The 26299-nt window shown below is 42.9% G+C and overlaps 1 protein-coding gene across 1 annotated transcript in view; it reads left to right on the forward strand.

The window, feature by feature from the left end:
- The window catches only part of nr6a1a (nuclear receptor subfamily 6, group A, member 1a), a gene marked incomplete at both ends in the record, with an annotated part of 74403 nt that overhangs the window by 33210 nt on the left and 14894 nt on the right, over positions 1–26299 (forward strand). Inside the window, one exon of the mRNA XM_083978877.1 lies at positions 10477–10500. Coding sequence (XP_083835003.1) covers positions 10477–10500 — 24 coding nt within the window. The remainder of the gene's footprint in view (positions 1–10476; positions 10501–26299) is intronic.

The following is a 26299-nucleotide window of genomic DNA, read 5'->3' on the forward strand; positions in this document are numbered from 1 at the left end:
TGTGTTTTCTCGTCATCGCCGCTCAGATATCATCCAGACTTATTTAGGTGTGTGTGTATGTGTTGTTTGTTTGTCGTGTTGTTAAGCCTTTGTGCTGTCTGTGAATGTGTTTTTCCAAAGAGAGAGAGGGGGGGGGGGGGGGGGGGACTACAGCAGCAGCAGCAGCAGCAACAGCAGCAGCAGAACCATCTGTGATAAGGGGCAGTGTTTTTCCCTGTTGTTGCTACTCGCTCACACACTCAGCTTTTTTTTGCAGTGGATTAAGAGCTTTGGACAAAAGCAGACCAGGGCAAAAAAAAAAAAAAAAAATACAGGGACAGCCAGCATTTCCTGTCAATAAATACATTCCAAACCCAGTGACCCCCCCTCCTCCATGCGAGCCGGCATGGAAAACCGACAGAAAAGGGAATAGAAAAAAAAGCAACCTCTGAAAATTACAGTCTTCCTCTTTTGTCCATATTTAACCACCTCCTACGTTTACACTTCTGCTACATTTTCCTTCAGTTCAGTTAGTTTCTGTTAACTCATCAGCTTTGTGATTTTTTCATTTCATTCTGCTTTAAAAAAAAACTAAAAACAAAATGACATGAAGATCTTGACAAATGATGCAAGAGGAATTATTTTTAGCTCATTCAGCTGCGCCTCAACTGTCGCTCATTTTCTTCTTTTTTTTGTAGTTTTTTTTCTTCAGCAGAAGGCTGCCTGGCCTCTCAGGGGGGGCGAAGTGCAAGGTGAGCACTTTGACGTGAAGCATGGTCACCCTTAACCCCGACCGCAACTCTAACCCCTGTCCTAACGCTGAAGGCGGGGTGTCCCCTCCCTGCGCGGAGCGGAGCAGCAGCTGGCTGACCTGTCCCTCCGCCACTGCCTCTAATGGCTGACCTGCCCTGTCTGGACGGCCCTGCTCGCTTTTGTCTACTGTCTGGCTCAGTTCCTCCCAGTTAAACATAGCTACTGGCTACCGCAGTCCACATTTCCACAGAGCAAGCTTTAGAGAAAAAATACACACACACACACACATATACACACACATACACACATGAGCGCACGCATACACTCTTCACACTTGGCACACTTTGTCCGGCACACACAACCTTTCTGTCTCTCTGTCTCGCGCATACATCCTTTTCAAAACTCTCCCACACACAGAGCCTCTGTCTGGTTACACACACACACTCACACAGTCGCACACACACACACACACATACACGTCAACAACAGATAAAAATGTTTTTTGAATAAACATAAAAACTTCTTTTTATGAACATTTTTTTTTTAAAGAAAGGAAAAGTCATGCTGTGGCGTGAAATCCAAAAATAAAACAAGTATAAAAGTGGTGAAGGAAAGTGAAGTTGGAAATGAACGGACTGAGGGGAAAAGACAAACACTTCAAATACTCACCGTCAGCGCGGCTCAAACTCCGGCAGCGTGGAGAGAGGAAAAAAAAAAAAAAATAGAGATGATATCAACGATGATAGAGCCAAAAGCTTCCAGGAGAAACCTCATGTCGACAGGCTGAAAAGTTGCTGCTGAAATGGGCTGAACGGGGTCCTCTCTCTCTCTCTCTCTCTCTCTCTCTCTCCCTGTCTCTCCCAGACACACACACACACACACACACACTTCTGACACACAGTCTTTCAGTCTGATCTCCCTGCCTCTAGTGGGAACCCAGCCAGTAGTTTGCAAATACAAGTGCCTTACAAATCTCTCTCTTTCTCTTTCTCCCCCTCACCCTCCTCCCTCCCCCCCCTCTCCCTCTCTTTCTCTCTCTCACTCCTTCCGTGCCCCTACATAGATAAACAAGCACACGCATTCCCACATGCATGCCCCCCCCCCCCAACCCCTCTCTCCTCTCTCCTATCACACGCACACAAATACACACACAGCCTGGCTACGACGCAAGTTATTGAACTGCTCCACATTTTCTTGCATGCACTATATATGAGGCAGTTAATAGACAGCAACACATAGAGTCATGTGTGGAGCAGGGCCCGCTCTGATTGGCTGGAGGCCTGGGAGAGGAGAGGGTGGGGGGCTGCCGTGATTGGCCCGAGCTCAGACCATTGAAAGGAGAAGGCTTCTCTATTGAATGGTTGCTGCTGTAGGCGGAGTCTGAGTGACAGAGAGAGAGAGGGAAAAAAAAACAACATCCTTAAGAGTTCAGTGTCTTTGGTGGAGTTTAAACTGCTAAACTGGACAGTGGAGGAAATAAACATGTCACTGTTTGTTTTTTTGTTGTGTGTTTGTGTTTGCATAATTCACACAGCAAACAAAAACAGGAAGTACGCACAGTTAGTGTCGCACCGGTCTTGGTGACCTCTTCAGCGTCTGTCCATCAGGAGCATGATGACGTGCTGTTATGAAATTTAAATCCGGTGTCCTCACAGATCTAGTGAGGCAAACTGGTGTGTGTGCATGTGTGTGTGTGAGAGAGAGAGAGAGATGATGGCAGAGCGAGGCCTGGAGCGCTGCCAAGTGCTTTCATTCACACCTGATTATATCACTGTGACCTGGATAACAGGCGGCGCTCCACGCTCTGCGACACGCTGCTGCGCAAGCCTTTTGTTTGGTTCTGACAGAGGAAGTGCTCCGGCTCTGAGTTACCTCCCCCCAGTTAGGCTCACAGCAGACACCTGGGTGGAGGCCGGCCCGCGGAGCTGCTCCCATCACCTCCGAACAAGTATCACGTCACCTGAGATAAATCAGTCATGGCTCCTCCAGCTGCCTGTCAGCACAATTTTAAGCTTTTCATAAAATGTTAAACACGTGAGTTTTTATTAAAGGGACAACGAGGAGTTTTGGAAAAGCGAAGCGTTTTCACACTACATTTATGAGCCTCCGCGCGCACCGTACATTTCTTTGACCCGGCGCAAGACGGACTCATGTTTTCATTCATCAAAAATTAAAGTCAGAGGTTCAAAGAGGTTCACATACCATCGTAGTTCCGACCATAAACGGCGATTCTGCGGCGTTATTCTCATAACTCGCCATGAAGGAAACGCTGGTCGGCTCGACCAGCATTTCCGCCACCACTAATAATAACAAAATAACGATAGAGACAGATCGATATATTTAGCGAAAATGGAGCCATTAACAAGTGTGAGTAGCGGAGATTCATCCACATTAACGTGAGACTTTTTTATAACCGAATAGAAACTCCTCGTTGTCCCTTTAACAGTTATCGTGAAGGAGGAAACTAGCTGAATACATGTTTATTTCTGCAGTAAAGTTGGACGTTTTAACACGGCAGTCTATGGATCACTGAGCCACGCTCTAGTGGTCAGTATAGGAACTGCAGTTTTTAGTAGGCTACTTCCCATGTTGGTTTTATTTTTCGGAGGTTGATGCCTGAAGCTGTCAGACTCTTAGCAGTTGATTTACTGACGTATGTAGACGTAAGTTGATTGACCCTTGGATACAATGATAATACAGTTTCTACAACTCCACAGCTTTGTTGTGCAACTGTATCCTGCTAACTGACAAGTAACGGAGATGTTCATCAAAGAATTACACCATATTCAGAAGCAAGAAGTCATTTAATACTAAGCTGTAGAGTCTCGGACTATGTCAACATACATTATATTATAATTTTAAAGCATTCAGGTGAGAGGGATACTGTAAACACTGGCCTTTTGCCCATACCACTGCCTACCTGAGTATTGTTGCTGACCATTATTACCATGTCCTTTCCCTTTATGACCACAGTGTACAAATCCTCTGGTGGCCACTTCCAACAGGATAATGCACCATGTTACACAGCTCAAATCAATTTAAACTGGTTTCTTGAACATGACAGTGAATTCACTGTGCACCACGGTCACCAGATCTCCATTCGGTAGAGTAGAGCACCTTTGGGATGTGGATGAACAGTTTGTGTCAAGGATGTGCAGGCCAATCTGCAGCGACTGCGTGATGCTAAAGAAAAGACCACTCTCCATGAATAGTTCATGATCGTATCTTGAATGAATCTTGGTTGTGTAGCATTTGGCTACAACAGAAAATGAACGTAGCTGAAGCAGATATAAAGACGATGCAGTAAAATGCTTTTGTTATCTAGGTGTCTACTTGGTGGTGGCCAATGGGCTAAATTAAGCTAAGCTAAAAATATCCTGGACATATTGATCTTCTCCTCTGATTCTGCTGGAGAAAAAAAAACTTTGATCCGCTTGTTTAAGGAATCAACATTATATTATATATTTTTTTCTTCTTTTTTTCTCTGTGGCTAAAATTGTACCTCCTCCTCCCCTTCACGCCCGACACCATGTCTTCACATTAGCATGTTGTTGTGTATCGAACACAGCATCTTGGGTAAGGGACGGGCTAATTATCCTGGCGGGCCTCTCTCTAAAACACCTCTTTGTTGTGCTAATGTGTTCTCTGTGATACCATCTCCATCCATAACCTTCTCCATGTGTGCAGATAACCTGGAGGGGGGTGGAGTGGTGTATGTAGGGCGCTCCAAGTCGGAGGAGAGGAGGGTGGGGGAGTGTGTGTGTGTGTGTGTGTGTGTGTGTGGAGGGGGGGGGTGTTGTTGCAGTATGTCCTGCAGCTGTGCCTACGATGACAGGCCTGTCCTCGGCCTGCCCTCCGCCAGACTAAACACAACACACGGCTTCACCTGTGGGGCTTCCTGCTGCCTCCCCCCTGTTTGAATCCCAAGTGCCTCGGTGACTTTGGTGCGGATGCGGTGGCGCTGTGTCGGGGGTCTCTCTCTCTCGCTCCGCACCGTACCCTGTAGTTAAAACAGCGATGGCTCCCTCCCTGTCGCAGCTTGATCGGTAAGTTTGCTGCTCACCGATGTGCACTGGCCTGACTGAATTCACTGAACCAGGTTTTTGTGCCCGTAGCAGTTCTGAGGGAGTCACGCTTGATCTTTCTGGGCCACATGGAAACTAGGTCACTGTGCTGCACCGTCAGTGGTGTCTCTCTGTTGTGCGTGCATCGTGTGTGTGTGTATGTGTATGTGTATGTGTGTGTGTGTGTTTGTGTGTAGGTAGAATAAAACTGTAAAAATAGGGCTTTTACATAAGGATAGGATGGGTTCCACTGCACAGTATTGCTGTTGCAGAGATTCTCTCAAACTGCAGTACAACCAACCAATCCAACCCACCCCCCCTCCTCCAACTCTGCGATGCCACACTGGGAGAGAGAGTGAGTTAGGAGGAAACTGAGCGAGAGAGAAAGAGAGATGAAATTCTCATCCTTGGTTCAGATCCGTAAGAACGCTTGGGAAGGCAGGATCTTATTATCACAGCAAATTTGCAATGTGCAGAGTGGAGGAGATTAGATGCGTCTTGCCTTTGAAGTGTATTTTCCGACCATTGTGCGATGGCAAATTCCATCAAGTGTTGGAGCGAGCTGTGATAAGAGGCACGGGTTATGAATGCTGTGGTATTAAAAGCCGTCATTTGAGCAATAAGATGAAACACTCACAAACTCCTACTAAATGAAAAACATTTCCCCTCATTTCAGAGCTGTCATTCACAGCTGTGTTTGTGCAAAAGCCACAGATGCTTAAAATAAGGTGCAGTGGATAAATATATCAGAGTATATGTGAAATATGGATTATGCTTCATGCAAATGATGGTGTATGGATCTTGAATGGGGACTCCCTCTTTTTGTTCAGGCCTTTTATCATGTTTGTTCTCCCAATCAGCGTCGGTTCATTCACCTTCAGATGTCGCCGGTTTCCTCTTTGTAGAATTAAAGGTGCAAAGTGTCGGTTTTTTGTGCAATTGTTAAAGCAGGAGTGAAAAACATCATGAGAGGGGTTCAGATTTCCGAGGTGCTGCCGGACTTTGATCAGGCCGCCTCAGTGTGTCCTCAGCTATTTGACCTTCACTTTGGGCTGTGCGGCTTCTCGGAGGGGGTTTAGTGTCAGGACGAGGCCGTCGGGTAAATGTGAGGGTGAGCGAAAACGTCATCGAAGTGACCCGACCCCCACCGCTCCCGGTCTCCCTTCCTTTCAGGGTTCCTTCAGGGCTGGGAGACCCGCAGGGTTGGGAGGACATCAGAGGGGACTCAGCTCTGGAGTGACATCCTGATCCTGGGCCTCAGCTCCTGTTGCAGCCTCGGACCAGACATAAACAGTGCAGAGCTGCTGGAGGTGTCTCAACACGCCAGGACACATACTGTCTCCACAACTGCTCCACTCTGTCTCAGTCCTCTTTGACATTAGAGAACATGGAAATGTGCAATGTGCAACACCGACAACGCTGTTCTACACAACGCACATTTACATGCACGAAGCAACGGCATTGGTTGGTTATTGTTTTCTTTTTACGGTAACCAGATTTTTTATATATATTTCAGACACAAACAGAAACCCTCCTAACTATTGTCAAATGTAGAGAAATATTTGCCAAAACTACTCTCAAATTTGATATCTTAATACAGTCCAGCCCAAATACAAAATGTCCAGCATAAGACTGAATAAATTCACCACTTCAAATAATATTTGAAAACATTGTGTATGGTGAGATATATTGCAATATTTAATATTAGTATCAAATATTTATTATAAAAAACATGTTTTTTTTTTTTGCCGCATTTCAACTCGTCAAAAAACTGTTTCTGTTTCTTCGGTATCTGTCTTCATTCAGCACTCATACAAACACAACACACAGGTAACATGTTAATTTTTAACAAACCTTTTCTGCCGTAATGTCTTTCAGCCTCACTCAGACACTGTGTATACACACCTGTCACCTGCCCATCAAAGTGCAGTTTAACCAGAAACACTGCGGCCACACTGTGCCTGGGGATGAAAGAGAGATCTGTAGCCCCGAAATAAGTTTTAAAAACACACCAACACCGATTGAAGTGTCTTACTCGTTTTACCAGTTTGCCTGCCCTGTGTCCGTGTCGTGTGTACTTTGGAAGTGCATGTGACGGCATCACTCCTTGTAGTTGTGTGTCCTTTCAAACTGAAAACCAAACTGACTCATCCTCCACTGCCTGTCCATCTACTTCTATTACCGGCTTTATTCAGGTTAAAAAATAACAATAAAAACACACAGCTGATCATTTTGGTGGAGGGGAACAATTGACACAGCTACTGTTGGACTCCAAAATTAAATATCCTAATACTGTCCAGCCTAAATGTTATTTTTCAGATATAAAACTGAATAAACTGCAATATTCGATATTATGAAAAATACTGCATATTGCAAGAAATGCTACAAAATTCACAATTATGGAATATCAGTCCAAGCATAGTTACAGTAGATCTGAGGACCAGACCTTTTTACAGGGCTTTAATAAGTGTGTTTGAATGTGTAGGTATTTCTAAAGCTACTGTGTGGAGGGACTGCATGAAACTCAAGCTGTTTTGTATACGATACGATAAACTTTATTGTCCCGCTCAGGGAAATTTGTCTTGGACTCTGTAGCTGTGCCATAAATGCCTTGATGGCCACAATGACAACAACAATGTATGTGCATTTAAATGTAGAGAAGAGGAAGAAGAAATAATCACGGCATGATATCGTGTTTGTCACATAAGAACCAAGTTTGTCTTGGTGAACTGAATATCATCGGTGTTGGCATCAGCAGGGGAGTGGGCACGGCCATCCAGATGATAACTCATATTGCCTTGGTTACCTGGTCAAATAGAAATCGCTCCATTATTGAGCTGAGAGAGGAAACTGTATGGGTCTGTCCTGTGTGGAAGGAAGTGAGGACTTCCTCAGTCACTCAGTGATTGGTTCTCCAGTGTGATTCTGTTCCTCTGATGCTCCCCACGCACTGCCGCTGCACTGTCGAGTGGTTTTTTTGGGGGAAGCCCTCCCACCGAGCTCGATGGGGTATTTTTAGACCTCGGTTTTTCGGAGAGGGGATCTGAGAAACAACACGTTTCCCACCCTCTCCCTTCCTTCTCCCCACTTCTCCTCTCCTTTTTTTTTTACTCCAGAATATCGTCTCGTCCGACGGTCCCTCCGAGGACGGCCTGACGTCGATCTTGGAGGATAAATGCGAGGATGAGGAACGGTGTTTCCTCTCTGTTGTTGTGTAAACACAGTGTCTGTATCATTAAAGGCTTCATAAGCTGTGTTATATATATGAAGGCTTAATGTCTCTGCGCTGACACATAACTGATTCCTCCCAGGTGTTTCCACGTCTGTTTCCATATGTGTGTGTGTACGGAGGCATCGCTGCGTCCTTCTGTTCTCTTGTTGAAGTGGAACCAAAGCAGCGCTGTGCACACATTCGCACAGGCCCCCCACAGAATAATTCATCTGCTGCTTTGATAAGCGATAATGGACCCAGTAAGGTATAATTCATATGCCCCAGATCTTTGTGGCTTCCACAGTGTCCCACTACCTCCCTGAGTACCACCCTCTTTCAAGACTTTCTTGTCTGGTTGAAGAGGGCCCATTTATTATTTAAATCCCTCCATAATTCATCCCTTCCCCACCAATACAGCCTCCATCGCTCACTCCTCATCTAGTGCAAATTAGCAGGAGCTCTGCATCTGTACGTCTGAGAACACAGAGAACGAGAGAGAGAGAGGAGAGAGAGAGAGAGAGCTCGGTCCACCGGAGACGGTTCAGTGCTCGTTCCTGCAGCCCTCGCTCTGATGTGATGCTCTGTGACATATTGAGTCTAATTTGTAGCCTAAAGAACCAAACAGCTGTGGCCTATTTTGTTTAGCTGTTGTTCGGGTGATTTCACTATTTCTGCCTCGTAAGGCTGCCTCGCTCTCGGTGTGAGGATGTCAGGAGCATTTCACCGAGCTGCTGATGAGGGGGACAGGGGTTGCGTGGCCCTCACATTAATCTGATAAGTCATTCCAGGCTGCTGTGTGCAGTTTTTTTTTTTTTTTAAGACGTCTATTAACCAGCATTAAACATTCACACATGTCTAGAATGTGAAGTTTCAAAGAAATAAGATGTAACATTATGAGAGTTGTTGTAATATGAGTATTAAAAAAGGAAAAAAACATACATTTTAATTTATTTAGGAATGACACAAACACCTAATAAAACATAAAACAGGTTTGTAAAGGACATTGCAGCCTGCACCTCCTGACCTTCTGGTGAATTCAGGCAAAGAGGATTGAGGCAGATGCTAATAAGAGTGTTAGGGGAAATAAAATCACTCATGGCTGAATGGTTGGGGCACATACACTATAGGTGGACTGAGTCTTTAGTAGCTGCTTGCCAGTTGCACTGCGTGTCACGATATAAAGTGCCCTAGATTTTTCCCACATCGTATGTGGCAACCGTTCCTCTATCCACCGTTGTTGGAGCTGATGGATATTATATATCATGAAAATACAATATTCCTTTAAACTCTCTCATGATAACATAACGGATGGTGATGTTAGGCCTGACCTGTGTTGAGGTATTAGATTTGTGATATCTCTCAGGCTTGAAGGTAGTTAACCACCTCAAAACCTGAAGATGTAAAACACGAGCGATGGGATGTAAAAAAAAAAAAAATCTTCCTGGTTTGATGATAAACCGTGTTTTGCCAACTTGTGCAGCTGAGGAAAGGCCGTGAGAAAACCCTGTCTCCTAGAAATTATGTTTGTATACAATGACATTTTTCCCAGTTATGTTGCTTTGGCTTCAGCGCTCCATCTTTCACTAAGCTGGTTCAAGGTTAGACTAGGGTGGGTTAGGTTAAATGTAAAGGAACTGGTTGTGAATGTCTTTCTGTATTTAACCAGATCAGGATGTCTGTCTGGACAAAAACAGTTTCATAGAGTTTGAGTCACTGCAGGTGGAGATTGTTCTGATATTTAGGTGGAAAACAAACGTGTGCTGTCTGTGAACATTTAACTGGTACATTTAAGCCTCGGTATCACACACACACACACACACACACACACACACACACACACACACACACACACACACACAGACTCAACTGTGGTTCTATTGCTTTATCCATCATTGTTCTACATCAAGGACTTATCTTTGAAGTGAAAATGTATGTCATAACATAAATCAAATTTTTTAATGTACCATATGTGTGTATATGTATATATATATATATATATATATATATATATATATATATATATATATATATATATATATATATATATATATATATATATATATATATATATATATATATATATATATATATATATATAAAATATTTTTTATTTCTATTTTTATTTTAAATTTGGCTTGAATTGTTGACCTGAGGAAAAAATCATCACAAGCAGCTAATGTTAACTCCGTATAATGATGTCAATGAGAAAATACCGTACGTTTGCTGCAGTGTTTTGTTAATGAACTCTGGAAACAGCCTCTCGTACTGTGCAGTGATAGAGAAACGCTGTCCCGGCTTCAGTCTGCATACCTGTCCCCTCCTGCAGAGCAGGCCTCGGCACGTCAGGCCCAGTGTCCCGACACTGCACATAGACGTAACATTAGCGTTGAAGACAGCGCAGATATGCCCTGACATTCCATCTCTATTCATCACGTGTATTGATAAAGCTTCTGTTTTCTGTTTCCACAGATGCAATCAATGAAAGTAATCTAGGTAAGTGGACCTCTCTGATGTTCTGAAGCACCACACTGATGTTTGATGAAGGCTCTCTGTTAATCTAACAACTAGATTCTCACTGGATTATAATGTTGCAGTGCTGTTAGTGTGTTACTGATAATACCAACGCTGCAGTGAAGGATGTAGTGGATGAGCTGTGAGTTACCAAGCTTAATAAGTAGCTTATTATCTTTGTGTGTTCTTTTTTTTTTAATGGGCGAATTGTTCTTATTTTCCATTCTGAGTTACGTTGTGCTTATAAAGTCACACGATGATCCTTACAGGTACCCTGAGTAATATTTGCTCTGACGTATCTACTTTAATTCCTGTAGTATCATTATCTGAGATTGTGTCTCTCCAGGAAGCAGATTTGTCTTTACTGCAGTTGATTATTGGCAGAAAATCCAATAAATAAAGAACAGATAAAGACAGTTGCGGCATTAAAATTCAGAGTTTAACTGAACAACAGCTGCAACAAAGACAACAAGCTCAGTAACACTTCATGCAATTCATTATCATGTTGTATTCACCACTGGTAGTCGAGACTGATGAGATCCAACGAGAGAGCGACAGTTAAGTCATCATTTCCGACATCTCGGTTTTCATCAACACCACCCCGAACTAAAACAGCCGTTGTCAGTGCTTTAAAATCGTAGGAAGAGAGACCTCAGCAGTTGTGTAATTCAGACCTACAGAACATGGACATCTTATACGTTATAAAAGACGTACATTATGATGTGGCTGATGTGACATGGCCTTTCAGGGGAGCCTGAAGAATTCATGTCTCATTTAAATCAAGGTCACATTTTCTGCACAAGCTGACAGCTCACGAGTAAACACAGTTAGCATCTTCACTGGAGGAAGAAGCCAAGTATGGGAAGATCGCGGGTAATGGTCAGCTGAGCTTAAAGCTGCTATAGTTAGTCCTTTAGCCAATTATATAATGATTTCCAACCATTTAAAACATTGGTTTTAGGTTGTTAAATGCAACAAATCATAGAATATTTTGGTCTCATGTCACAGTAAATATCAATATGAATGTTTTTGGCCTCGTCCACCTAGCTCTTTTTAGATGTAGAGTTTACTGCCATAGTTTTATTTTATTTTAAATGCCTCATGCACACATCGCCCGCAGACAGACATGTCTGAACATATATGAATTAAGCGAATCCAGCCAAGCTCAGTATTTAATTTGTACGTAGCAGAAGCAACATATTCATGGGTCTTGTTAAAAAACGCAGCAGTTTTGAAATGATTTTCAGTTCAGCTCCCTCATCACGCGACCACCTGGATGTCATGTCTACCTGAAAACCTGACGTCAGTGCCGCCGACCCTCCCGTAGGCCGAGGTGAGACGGAGCCGGTCCGCTCCGTTCTTTTGTCTCCACGGCAGAACCAAGAGCTGCCGGCCTCTCGTCGAGTCCCTGCCTCCCTGATTAGAGGTCTCCTTGGGGCGTAATGACAGAATTGTGTTGCTGTCAGTTCCTGCTGCTCAGAGTGGGCTAATAGTCACGTTAGCCCACGCAGCGTGTCATTAGCTCTCCACCCGTAGCCCAATGAGGGGCAAGTCTGTCATTTCAGGGCTAAATCACAGGGCATGCGGGCTGGAGATCACAGTAACACCGGGGCTCTGAAGCTCCAGCGTTTCCGCCCACCCGTCCTCACCACACTTAATATGCACCGGCTTACAACATGCTGCATTAACATGGAGGAATTACTGTGACGCGGGCTGGGGGAAAACAAATGGAAGTCAAAGACAGGCTCTTTGATGGGTCATTGATACCCAGATCACTCCATCAGAGTCGTAATTTGAGACACGCAGCTCATTTCTGACTGTGATTGGATGATTCATGGTTATCACTCAGATGATTAGCAGGCTTGCGTAGCATCTATCAGAGCTCAGGCTAATCTGCTTTGATTATTAGCCTTTAAGCCTACCCTCCATGCCGGGCTTGTCGACTACAGAGTAATGAGAAATTACACTCTCCTCATATTTGTATTAATCTATCTGCGCTCACTTGTCAAACTAATAATTACGTCGCCATGTTTCAGATCGCCCACTCAAGAACGTATGTATGTTGAGGTTTCCTCTTCGTCCGGCAAACGCAAACATCCCTCTCGTTTTTTGACGCGACAGTGTTTTAATCAATTATTACAGTTTACGTACTTTTTAATCCTCTCCAAACTCAGTGCGCACCTCTCGTACAAGTGTTTTGAATTTATCCTTCAAACTAAATCGAGCTAATCTTTCTGCCTCTGTGGAAAATTCACAGATGATCGATGCTGACACAGCGACAACAGCTACAAATGTTGACCTCGGCCTCACCTGCATTAGATTAGTTTCAGATTTTTCACCCTGAAGGGAAGCTAGCCTAGCGTAGCCGGCCTGGCTCGGGTCTGGATCTCCTACTCGGCGGCGGCGCTCAACCCCAGTGGCAACAACATAAAAAATCTGAAATGCATCTGTTTGTTATTTTAAAATGGACAAGACTCTTGTACCTCTTACATGTATGCACGCCATATCAGAATCGTTTCGCCCCGTTTCTCCGCACAATAAAAACTCCTGCACGTTTTTACAGCTTATTGGTCACAGTGGGCTTTTAATACCAGCCGCAACTCGCCCCGCGGCTGGAACTTCATGGGAAATAAGCTGAACACGATATATTTAACAAATTTTCAGGCCTGTGGCTCCGTAAGCAGATAAGAAGTGGATCCGTTTCTGATCCACGTGAGCCAGATCTTAGCAAAGCTGTGGGTCGATCCTCGAGTCGGGAAGGAGGCGGTGGGGAGGGAAGATGGGGAGGGGGGGGTGAGCTAATAATTATGAGTGAGCGTGACCGTGTTATACAATACACGCCGCATCTTCCACTCTGCGCCGTGACCTTCTCTGCTGAGATTTGCGTCCGCCTAACTTTGCCCTTTTAGTGGGGCATGTTGTGTAAGTGAAGGGGCACAATGTGAATAACATTGGTATTTGCACAACAGCCTGTGCCGAGTGGAGAGCTAACTGGAGCAGGAGAATGGCGCTGTTCGGCGAGGTTCACGGCTGTTATTCCTACAGGCCATGAGCGTGAAAGGAGCTAATGCCATCTGACAGTTCTGGAGCAAGAAGAGGAGGGCTGGACAGAAAAGGAGGAGAGAGAGGAGAGGGGGGGGGGTGAGGTTGGTTGGGGAGGGGGGGTTAAGAGATAGAGTGGGATGGAGAGGAGGTTGGGGGTGGGAGTGTATGGCGTGGTGTTGGATGAGAGAGAAATAGGGGATGAGCTAGATATGGACAAAGCAGGGATGAGGGATATGGGAGGGGAAGGGCTAAAAAGGCGATACTGTAGGGACCTCTATTGTTACCCACTGCAGAAAAACGGCCTCCGAGACCCGTCGCTTTTTATCAGTGTGACACATTAAAAGTCAAAAATATTCCACCGTTTTTTTTTACCGAAATACGCAGATGAAGTACGGACGGACCTCAAAGCAGGAGCTGAAGGTTGGCGATCTCTCTTCGGTCTCAGATACACTATCAAATACTTATCAGAGTGCAGCACATCCAGACTCCCCCTGCGTGTTCGCACGGTGGAGCAGATTCAGTCACAGCTGCCAGTTTGAAAATGTGCCTTTGAGGGAATTCCAGAAATGCTCTCAAAGCATCACACACACTTAGACACACATACACACACACCACATACGCACTTCGGTCCAATGTCTCCCCAAGACTGGAGGAAGCACGGGCTCGGATGGCCACGCTGGTATAAGAACATTTCCGCTTCCACCCTGACAGAGAGAGAGACAGAAGACAGGAGGAGTGGCGGCGGCGGAGGAGATGGACGGTAGAGAGATGGAGGGAGTGGGAAGTTGAGGTGGGATCCCACTGTAATTTGACAGGCTCCAGTCCCACTCAGGCTTCAGCAGCAGTTCTTTTGAAGGAGGCGTTAGCAGACGCCCTGCTGCCAACCTAACCCGTCATTATCGACACGGCAGAGACGCACAGAGATGCCGTGTCTCGCTCCCTCACCCTCCTTTAAGAAGCAACGTTCACGTTCAACTGTAGCTCCACGGCACATTGAGGAAAAATATCCTCAGATCTGTTGACTTTAATACACAATGACAAATTTATAAAACAAAATTGCACGAAGCATGCCTAATATAGATGCTATCCAGAGTTGAACATCTTGATGCAATCTACACAATATATTATTGCATGCGTGCTTTTTTTAAAATAATATAATTATATAATTGAATATTATTGTATTTTATGTTTCAGCTGTTTTCTATAAATTGAAAAAATATAAAGTTATTTTTAGGTAAGAAGAATTAAAATTGATATCCCAGATTTAAGTAACAGTAACTCCTCACCCATCTACAGGATATTATATATTTATAAGGGATTAAAAAAATGCAGAAAGAAAATCTGATTACAAGTCTTAATGTCAGTGGGGATGGTAATTTATTTTTTGTATATTATTTTAATTCGAAATTAAATCACCATTATGTGATTTTTTGTTGTTGTTGGTTCTTACACTAAACAGACATTTTCCCTTATAGTTATAGAATATGATCGGAAGGCCGCGGCGTCTCTGTAGCAACACAACGCTTCATTTATGGTCTATTGTGACACATTTGACCCTAATCAGAGAAATTGCAGCTCCTGGGCTTTGGATATTGTGATTTGAATAATATTTCAATTTGTTGTTCATCTCTAATCGCATTACTTTATTTTACATTTAAGACGTAGGTGATGCTGCCACTAAACAGCAGCTGGAAGTTTTATTTTGCAAATGCTGAGAGACAGTGCACAGAAAGTGAGGCAGTGAAATGAGCGCCCGATCAGACAAAAGCATGCAATATAGGGGGAAAAAATATGAAAAATTTCAAAATATATATTTTATCAATATTCATATTGTATATGGCAGAAAATATTCCTATATCCAGTATTATCAAATGTCATCTGGATTCCTAACAGGCCTAACAAAATATAGTTTAGCATCCATTTCTAACATAAGATCAAAACAGTTAGCTTATATTATTTTAGGTCATTTATTTATATATCTTTATATATTATAGATATTTATATTCTAGGTGTTACAAAATAAAGAGGATTCCCAGTTGTGTTTTCATTTTTTAGCAATAGTAAATAATGTCTTGTTCCTTTGAGGAATATGTCTCATGTAAAACATTAGCTTTGCATTAAAACTCATTAGCTAGATCACTGCATCTGTCACTGATTAATAGCTAATACGAGACACGAGGGCAGCAGGACTGACAAACCTCCATCAGCTGCTGTACGTCAGTGCTTCATGTATGAAGATGTACCCTGTCAGTTCAGATCAGTGCTCAGGGTTCAGCTTGGTGGGTGGGAGGTCCACAGAGAAGATGTTATTGTGTTTGACCTGAGTTTCAGACAGCTTTGTGAAACACTGAGCAGCTAATTTTTTTACCAATATTTGGCACTGATCTAAAACCACGTGATTCTCCTTAATTCAAGAGCCGTGGATCACTTTCTGGATGTCTAATGTTTTGTAACAAAACCCTGTGCTTCCTCTTTTAAAGAGCTGGATGTGGATCTGTGGTCTGATCCAGAAGAGTTAGCCACCGCTGGAAGACTAACCACTTCTGCTAACAGAAAGCAAACAACATCAAAGACGTTGGTTGGTTGTTTGGCAGCAGATAAGACGATTAGGAGTCGGAGCCCCCTCAGCACCCTCCATTATTAAAGCTGCTGGCCCACATCTATAGATTATAACGGCTGCTGCGCGGCTCTCAGGTCACACGCTGCCCCACTTTGATCAGATTGTTGATGTTTCTGAGTGAACAAGTCAGCTCATGCTGCTGACTTCTCTGCCTCTTTGTCTGCTGTCACAGAGCTCACGGGGGCTCTGGGTTTGTATGACACTGCCCTCTGCTGGGGAAGCGTGTTGTTACCACCCCCCACCACCTTCTGTGGCAGAGCTGCAGCCATGACAGAAGAATAAGTGGATCAGTGCACAGATGTCTCTCTTATTGTCTCCTAATAGTTCAGTGGGGTTTTTTTATCTGAGAGCGAAGGTGATAATATTAGAGAAAATAGAATAATAGAGTGGGATCTCAGGTACGCTCGACTTGCAGGACAAGCATATTTTAGCTGCTGTTGAATACAAAACTATTAAGTACATGGCTAGCTGCTCAGTAGCTGCTCAGTAGCTGCACATACTTCGATATCTCTTGGCATAATTTCATTGCCGATAATAATTTCATTGCAGATAAAAGCACAGTTAAATATTTTTGTGCTGCATTTCTGTTAAGTATTTCTCTACTTGTATGCTGCACTTAAGGTTTTCGGTGTGTATTAGATCTGTTCAGCCCAGGTCAGCTCAGTGTTGAGAAATGCTTGGAGCTCATTGTGGCAAACAGTAAGGCAGGAGGGGGGGTTCTTGCTCTTGTACTCAGTCTTGTGACAAAGGCACCTTTGACCTCCTGTTAATGCTGACCCACTGTTTTCACTGCCTCAGCTCAACACAGTTGAGTTTTTATTTTTATTTTTTTTAATCTTTTGTCATTCTTAAATAATATAAGAAAAGTAAAAGTAGGAAACATTTCTGATCACACTAGAATCACACTAAAACCTAAGACTAAATAAACTTTCGAGTTGCACTTTTCATTGAATTTTGAACAAAAGTCTGTAAAGTAAAATGATTCATACATTCACTCATGCAGACCAAAAGAGATCATTTTATAAATATTAAACCTTTTAACGGGAATGTGTTAATACTCTTATCCCTTGGTTACTTTGATAAAACGTCCTTGATGCTCTATGGAGAGACTTGTCAGGAGATGTGGAGAACCTGAGCAGAGAAATGAGGTGAAGCAACACGAGTGACCAAGGACACACAGGACCACATCCACCTTGAAACTGTGCAACAGTTAAAAAAATATTGTAGTCTAACTTGTCTTGACATCTGGGTGCACTTTGGTTCAGATGGTGTAGTTTTCTGGACAACTGAACCAACCAACCCTAATGAAACCCTAATTTTGGATATTTGTTGCTTCTGCAATGAATTCAGAATGATACCTTTAGCAGTGAGTGACACAGTAAAGCAGAGCCACTGCAACACGATCTGATGTTTTTAGCAGAGTGAAAGGAATTCTGGGAGATGAGACAGTAATTTGAGAATTTGGAGATCTTGATCCCAGAGTGCAGTGAACGCCACACAGTGGTGAGGTGTAAAAGGGACCTGGCGATGACTGGCTGACAACTGGCCAAGGCCTTTTTCTGTTCGGTGAGTGTCCTCCGTGTACCTGTGTTCAAGGAGAAACATAGCACAGAAGGAAAAAGGCAGAAATTAGCAACACAATAACATGGTGATATTACTTCTCCTTAGTTTTTGGTGCAGGAGACTCAGAATGAGCACATTTCAGATTCTGATCTTAAACACCAAATCATTTTATTTGTCAGGCTAAATTATCTGGAAACGAAGAGTAGAGTATTGATAATACTTCCCTGTGCAAACAGTTAAAAGCATGATGAATGACTGGTGTGTGTGTGTGTGTGTGTGTGTGTCAGTGGCTGTTTTTAGTGGTCATTAAGTCCAAGATGGTGGCCAGGTCACTTCAGTTTTATTTGCCCCTTGGAAGTTCAGGCAAAGAACAGCTGCATTGATCTGCTGGTCATCAGGGCTCCAAAAAGCAAATGCATCTGGGGAATGTGAGATGGATCATTGTAAATCTAATCTGGTGGATTGGACTCGGCCTAAAACACTGAGGTCAGCTCCTGTACAGCTGCAATCAGCTCCAACAAACAGAGCCCGCAGCCTCTGAAGTGACTCATCACACACACACAGAACAGAGACCAACCAGACAGGATGCGTTTACTGGCACTACGACAAACATCTGCCAGTGAAAAGACAATCAAGTAGGATTAGGATTTATTTTTAAATGAGCCTATTAATCCAGTGGTTACCAACCTTTTGCTGTTTTTACCCCAATAAAGAATTTTAAATCCAGAAAAATATGATTTCTTTCATCTCTTTCAATATCTTGTGACCATTCTGGGTGGGAACCACTGAATTAATCAATCAATTACTGACAGAGTGGCCATTTTGATAATTGATTACTAATCATTTTGTGTCATGTATCACTTTGAAATACAAAACATGACTATTAAGGTTATTATTCCGCAACATTTCCCCTGAACAGACAAACATTCCTCTAAAAACCAAAATGGCTGAAATAATTTTTTAATCCTCTTGTTGCAAAGGTTAAGTTGTAATTTAAGAATACTCAGGATAAACATATTAAAAACATCCCTAGGGCCAAAAGATAAAATCAATACCATGTTTGATTTGTCCATTTTGCAATTATATTTGGTGATATTTGAGCTGGACTGTATCATAATATTATATTTTGGATCTGACAAAAGCCCAGTAGTACCTTTTTAACATCAAAAGATTGCTTGTTTGAGGTGTGGTCTTATTTCAGGAGGAGAAATTAAAGTGGAAATATTTGGTCCTATCAAGAATTTGTCATTGATAGCAACTTTTCTGTGAGGAGAAATTCTTGGAGATGGTCTCATGGCCTTCAGGGAGGGTGAGGCTGCTTCAGACCGCCACCTCAAAGAAAGAGTTGAAGTCTCTATGTTTTAGAGCTGAAATCCATTAGTCACCATTTGAAATTTGAACAAAAAGCGCAAATTTGTCAACAGCACCGGGATATTTGTACCTCTGTGTGACTCTGTTGTGTGAAGTATATTGAGTGTGGGCAGCAGGAACGTGTTTTCATCTGCAGAGGAATGCAGGAGGGTCTGGAGGTGCTGACAAGAAAGGCTGATTTGCTCTTTGAAGCGCTTGAAGGAATAGACGAACGCTGCTACTCAGCTTTAGGAAATCAGAATGTATGTGTGCATGTATGTACGTATGTGGAAGAGCAGAAGAGCAGTGTGACCTATGGCCTGTTGAAGTTCTTTGTCTGAACAGTGGAGAGGTTTGTGACAGTGTGCAGAGGGGGGAGGGGAGCTCAAACAAAAGAAATGCCCTTTGTTACTCGGTGTTTAGGCAAATGCAGAAAACAAGTCACAAAACAGCTCATTTGAGCAACATTGAATCAAATTAGCATATTAGCTAACAACTTTGGCCTGTCTGAAAGGGCTTTGTAGTGTCTGTGTTTATCGATATAAGATCAAACATACTATATCAGGAATGCTGTGGCTTGAAATCAATTTTCACTTTCAATTCACTTTTTCATTTCTTAGAGAGACAACAACATGTGTTTGAAATCTTTTACTGACTTGCTTCTCCGTTAAATTTGCATCACATAACTGAAAATTTGAAGAATTGATTCTGTCTGTCCTGGTTGAGGTCTGTTAATAGTTCATCTGGACCAGCGATGGACTTTTGAGAATGAAGTCTTATAAAAGTTCATTATCAATACATTAGGCAATCTTGTTTCAAAAAACCCACGAGGATGCCAGCACAAAGTGTATTTTTAGATGTGTTGTTTAAATAATTGTGACACAGATCAATGATGGAAGGAGTAAATCAAAGTAATAATAGTAGTAATGCAAAATTAGGTTTGTGCCTGTTTGTGTGTAGGTGAATCGTGTTGTAGGAGGTTTATGATCCAAAAGTTCATGTAGCTTTTGTATTTGTATGTTGAATATTTGCGCTTGTTTTTATCTCTGTGGTCCACATCCTGACATGAGTTAAATCAGCCAATTAGCACTGAAGCTTGAAGAGTCTGATCACCCAATCTCTGAGAAAAACGTTTACTCAGCTCTGATAGAAGCTCAGTTGTGGGGAAATCAGATCAAATACTAGTCGGATCAAAAAATGATATGATTGTGACATATTTTGACTTGTTGTACAGTGCATTTATATGTACGTTGGTGTCTTGTATATCTTGGTATCTCATAATTTCAACTTGAAAAGTCTAAATCCTGACTAGTACTGACTTGCTGTGTGTTAGCCTTGTCAATAAAGTCATCATTTTGACTTTATTGACACTTGATTAGACTTTTTAGGTATGATGTTTAAAACTGTGGCTTTACTTTGGTGTCCCACCCCTTTGCTGTTTGCATATGGAAATACTTGCTCCCTGAAGACTCATAATTAAAAAAAACAAATCACCTGAGGAGCTGATACCTATAAAGCAAATAGAAACAGCAGGAGAAAAGCTTAAATATATGTCAGTGTTTTAAATCCAGGTATATAAACATAGTATTTTTAAGTGACATCAGCCTTTCATTTAAGAAAGTGATATCCTAGAAATGTGTTATTATAGAGAAGACGTGAGATGGAAGAAGTGGTCTTAGCGTAGTTGTCCAACGGGTGAAACCAGGCCTTAAACGTCTTGATGGGTGCCACTCAATTAGCGCCTCTTGCCACCTGGGAGCAAATAACCAGCAGAGCCGCGGCTCTATACGGGCTCCAATCGACGTCAAGGTTAAAGGCAACATGTCCGATAATGCTGTTCATGTTTGCCGCATGGGAGGAAAGGTGCTAAGGTCAAGGGTGACATATGCCATTGGTAATGGCGCATAATAAGCTGGATCAAACCACACAAATCTCTGTTGGAAGGATTTACATCAGCTTCAAATTCAAAGTGCAAAGTATGTTTAGGCCAGTTCCTCTTCCCCAAAACTCCTCAATGTTAACTTGCAGTGTGCTGTGAATAATATAATTCACAAAACCCAGATGAGGCCCCTCCCTAATTAGCCCTGCCTCTGATATGGTGACATATGGCCTCAGACTCTTATGGTATTGCTATCCAACAGTTACACTGGCTCTGATCGCACCAACAGGTTCCACATGTCTTTATATTGCTTTGCTACCTTCTTACCGAGCGACCCGGTGTGACAGTTGAGCTGCTGTCTCTCTGGATCCTCTCCAGCCCAGCAGCACGTCTCACTTCTCCCTCTGTCTGCATGCATTAACATGAGCCACCCTTCTGTGTTGCGTTTGAATGTGAAAAGCTTCTTATATGTGACTTAGTGTGGTCAGGTCATTAGCATTCACATGGGGGGTTGGGCCCTAGGGGGGTTGGGGGTGGGGGTGCTGCTGTGAGAGTGAACAAGAGGTATTAGTTGGGTGGAGCTGAGAGGAGGGTGGGCTTGGGAGACCGGCTGGAGGATCAGGACTGGCTTGACCGCTGTAGTAGTAGTAGTAGTAGTAGTGGTAGTAAAGTTAGGATCAGGTAGATCAGGTAGACGGGAGGCTGCTGGGCAAACAGCGTCAGGTTGAGGCAGTAGAGTTCAGGGCGGGGCACATTGGTGAAACACTGGACACTTCTCACTATGTCCCCCTAGCCAGGCCACTGGAGGGGATGAAGGAAGAGAACGCATTGGATGGTAAGGCATCTCCGCAGCTCTCCTGGGTTTAAAGCAGGTCACCATGGCACCAAGATATGGGTTAAATTATGCCGACCAACACACCATGCTAAAAAGAAAAGAAAGAAATTCAGTTTGACTGCCAGGTGAATGTGAACTGCGTGTGTTCAAGTCACAGCTGCAAAGAGAACAAGGATTTCTGCAGCTTATGTCTATAAATTAAGGGTTTGTTTGCATCAGTTTTTCCCCAAACCTGAGTGACACTGTGATATTAAAAAAGTCTTGTTACCGCAAAAGTCCTGTCTGGTACCAAAATGTTTCAGTGTGGTAAAGAAACGTTGGTACTGCACTGAAACATTTGTTCCTGTATGTATGTATGAAAGTCTGAACACATGCAGTTGTGCAAGAAACAAAATCTAGTATCTGATCAAAGAGTGAGTCAACTCATTCACATGTATTTTTCCTTTATAAAGAAGCATTTTATGGAGCTAATTCATTCCCCCATTCTGGGAAAGATGTACTGGTTTGGGTGGAGTTTTGGTTACACATTTGATACTGGTGACATTTTGGTCCAGACAAACAAACAAAAAATGGTAATGTAAGACTAAGTAATTTATCCATTTCACTTTTAGTTTTAACATGTGGCATCTGTCTAATCATTGTCCTTATTTATTTAACAATCAATTATTTTCCTAAAAGCACTAAAAGTGATGTGTTCACCCTTCGTCTTCTGTTTGATCATCAGCCCAAAAACCAAAACCAATCCGTTAATAGTCATAGGAAACTCAAGCTATTTTTTAAGGTTAATGTTCAGACATTACAAAGGGAGATAACAGAGGACAACATGTAAAGTTCTGCCCAGACAGGAATCACACTAGAGACATGTGGTCGCATAGGACACGGTTAATGATATCCCTTTATTTTCCTGTTGACACCATAAACGATTAATTATCACTTTCTGATCTGCAATTTACCTTCCTGTCACCGTTTGTTAGCAGCGTCACCTTTAAGTCCATGACACAGCACTTTATATTAAGTCACCGCAAATTCACTTGGCCTTACATTTTCTGGTGGTTGGCAGGACTTAAACATTATCGTGGGCCCATGTTTGACCACTGCTGCTCATGCAGGTTGAGCTAAAGCAAAAACATTCACATTTGGGAGAAAGAGGATCCACCTCTTGGTCTCCATCCTCTCTTGACTCTTCAACTGTGGTCAGTTTGTAACCAGGCGGGCTGTGAAACTACATTTAACCTTTTTCCCTGCCGCACTAAGTGCTTCAATTAGTTAATGTGTGTGTGTGTTTTGTCAGCTTGAACCTGTGTTTATGCTTGGACATGCACTTTAGTCCTCTTCAAAAGTGCCACAGGCATGGTAGAGGGGAGGGGACGCTAATTTTGGTGAAGGCAGCAGAGGGGGGGGTGGTTAGTAGTATTGTTGAACGGCAGCGAAAATAGGACTATCAGTTCCACTCAGATAACCCCTAGCTGTCATTGGACCTCAAGCCAAGCTGTGACCCCGGGGCTTGAACTCTTGCGGTCATGTGATCAGGCAGTAAAGTGACCAGTGGTGTTGCTCGGCTCTGCCTGTGGTCAGAGAGGGGCCGGCTGTCGAGGAAATAGGTTGCTGTGGGAGAGAGAAGAGAAAAGAGTCATGAGGCGAACAGGCCCAGTGGCTTTTCTTTAGCTGGGTCCATGCATGAATGGGGTCAAGGCAGACTGGGAGAAGCATGAAATGGATACATGGGAAGGTAAGGAAGGCTGGAGCTTTCTTGTATGGGGCAGTACTTTAATTCAACGTGATTGTGCGGGAATGGAAGAAGAGAGTTGTTTGTTGTGAAGCTTTTTTTTTTTTCATTTTGCTTAGTTTGACTGGTTTCTGTCCCTTTTCTTTTGTGGTGGATTGGTTCGCTGCTAATCCGTCAACAGCTTCATATCCAACCAGTTTCTGCTGAAGGAAGCTGCTGGTTGTTCTGCTTCCACATGCTTATTGATGAGAAATGATTATTAATATATAGGCAGGGGGGAAAGCCTATAACAGATCCATGCAGTTTAATGCAGCTTGAGTAAAGTGATGTGCTGGTTTTTGGATGTGTGCTACACTGATGGGATTAGCCCCTCAGTAGAGATAATGATGATGATTTCCAGGTTGGGCTTTGTGATGAATATTTTTTTTTTTTCACCATGTCCTCTGTGCCTGATGCCTTCAAGTGCTTTGTTTTTGTTGGTGTCATCATCACGGATCTCGGCGCGGCGCGGTGCTGAACTGCACATATGTATTGATCTGTGCCGTGGGTTTGTTCTCCAGTCAGCAGTGTTGATATGATGGAGAATCACTCTTTGGCAATGTTGTTAATCCTTCTCCCTCTTTTTTTTTTTTTTTCTTCTCTGTGGAGCGTCTCTTCTCTCGTCTTGTTTTTCCACCCTGGTCCTGTTTATGAATCATGGACTCTTTTGAGACGTGGTCAGTCTTTCCTTGAACTCCGGCGAAGAATCTCTCTCCGCAAATTGCTTTTAGCTCTGTGTTCTTTTGTCGTATCATTTAGCTGCGAGAATTATCTTAAGTGCTTGAATAGAATAACCTTCTTTTGGCAGTTTTCACACTGCATCCCACTGCCAGCACCCACCCACCCAATCCTCCCCTCCCTATCTCCCCCGCCCTCCCTCCCTCCCTCCTTCCTTCCCCTTTTGCATTGCAGGAATCTGGAAAGTGTTTTTCTCTGGCTCTTCAGATATTGTCCACATGGTGAATCACAGAGTGGTGGGCTTCTCATCACCGCTGCGTGTTCTCTGATGAGTGCTCCTCGCTCTCTGTGTTTATTGATCGTACAGTTCTGAGGTGAATTGCTAACAGGCTAATTGCTGTTTTTGTTGTGTGTGTGTGTGTGTGTGTGGGGGGGGGGGGTTGAAGATGGCAAAATAATTTCCGTTAGTTGTGTCCTTCATTTGTTTTCCTTCAAGGACTTTGGTGTAGCATGTGGAGGAACCATGATACTGTATTTGTCCCCTCCCCCCCCTCATGTTAATCCCCCAGCCAGCAGCCATGTTTGTTGTAGCCTACTCCAGCTCCTCACTGCTGCTGCTATAACTCAACACCTTGTGTTTTCAACATGCAGGAGGAGCCTCGGTTTTTGATATTGTTCTCTGTTTGGAAAGGGGTTGTTCATTTATCTGTGCTGGTGATAACAGACAAAGCAGTGAGCACACAGAGAGAGAAAAGCAGAGTGAGGTTGTTTATGTGGATGTAGATGCAAGGGGCAGAAGCTGTGTGATGATCAATAGTAACAGTGGGGGAGGTCAGGGACTCCTGTGACTCTGTAATGCTCGCCTATAAATAGCCAATGACACAGGCTGCTCATTGCATGCATGCATGCTTTTTTCTAATTTGACTGAAACTTATCCATCTCCCCGGCCTGGTCAAACCAAACCATCAAGTCCATCATGTTGCAGATCTTTGTCTTTCAAGGGTGTGTTATTTCAACTGCCCCTGCACCCTTCCCCCCAGCATAAACATGCACACACACAAACACACACACACACACACACACATAGGGTTGAACTTAACTGATGCATTGCAAATGCATTTTTTTTCTTTCAAAGAACACCAGAGACAAAACCAGCTCTACATTTTTAATTCATAGTATTTTGGTATTTTAATTATTTCAGTGGGAGTTGGTGTTGCTGGTCTGTAAGAGCCCCCACCCCATTCCCAAAACAAGAGAGGCTCAACATTCATTAACAGCACTATTGTATGAATTTGTATCAAGTAAAACAAGTAAGCTTCCCACATGGCTCATGTTGGCTGTTTAACTGAGTCTCTGACGTGTTTTTAACCTGAGGTAAAACAGTAACACCATGTCCACAAAAAGTTCCCCTGTTCTTCTGTAGAGCTTAAAGAAGAAGCAACATTTATGGCAGAAAGGTATGGTGGCAAGCTAATATGGAAACTAAACTAAAGTGAATGAGTCTTTTAGTCTTTTATTCCTTCACCACAGTTTTCAAACTTAACACCAAATTACAGAAATATGCAGAAAGGTACAATGAAAAAGTGAATAAAAGTGAAATTTTTATTTGAAAGCTGTAAAGTTTTTGACTTGAGCCATTCAACATGTCATATGAAAGTAAGTTAAAACCAGTTGATACCCATTCATTTGGTTATTTTTTCTGTGGAGAAACAAAAACTGTTGACATTGCATATGTATTTATTCCTTAAGTAGACTGTTTCTACTTTATTTTTATTTTTTTAAATGCAGTTTTCATTATAGAAGTTTTGTTTCTCTTTTGGTAAACAAAGCAACTGGAGAGAAAGAGTCACCTCATTTGGATATACATTCAATTAAAAACATTTACCTAAATGCTTTCTGAGACAGTGAGGCAGACATTTGCAGTCGGGGCCTTTTCCCATATTATTTAACAAAGCAGCGTCACATGCCATTAGCATAGCATTAATACATGGTCTGTCTTTGGGGTGGTATTATTCAATGCTAATGGTTTAGCCTCTAAGCCTGGGT

Source organism: Trachurus trachurus, assembly GCF_905171665.1.
Source record: "Trachurus trachurus genome assembly, chromosome: 9".
Taxonomy (NCBI): domain Eukaryota; kingdom Metazoa; phylum Chordata; class Actinopteri; order Carangiformes; family Carangidae; genus Trachurus; species Trachurus trachurus.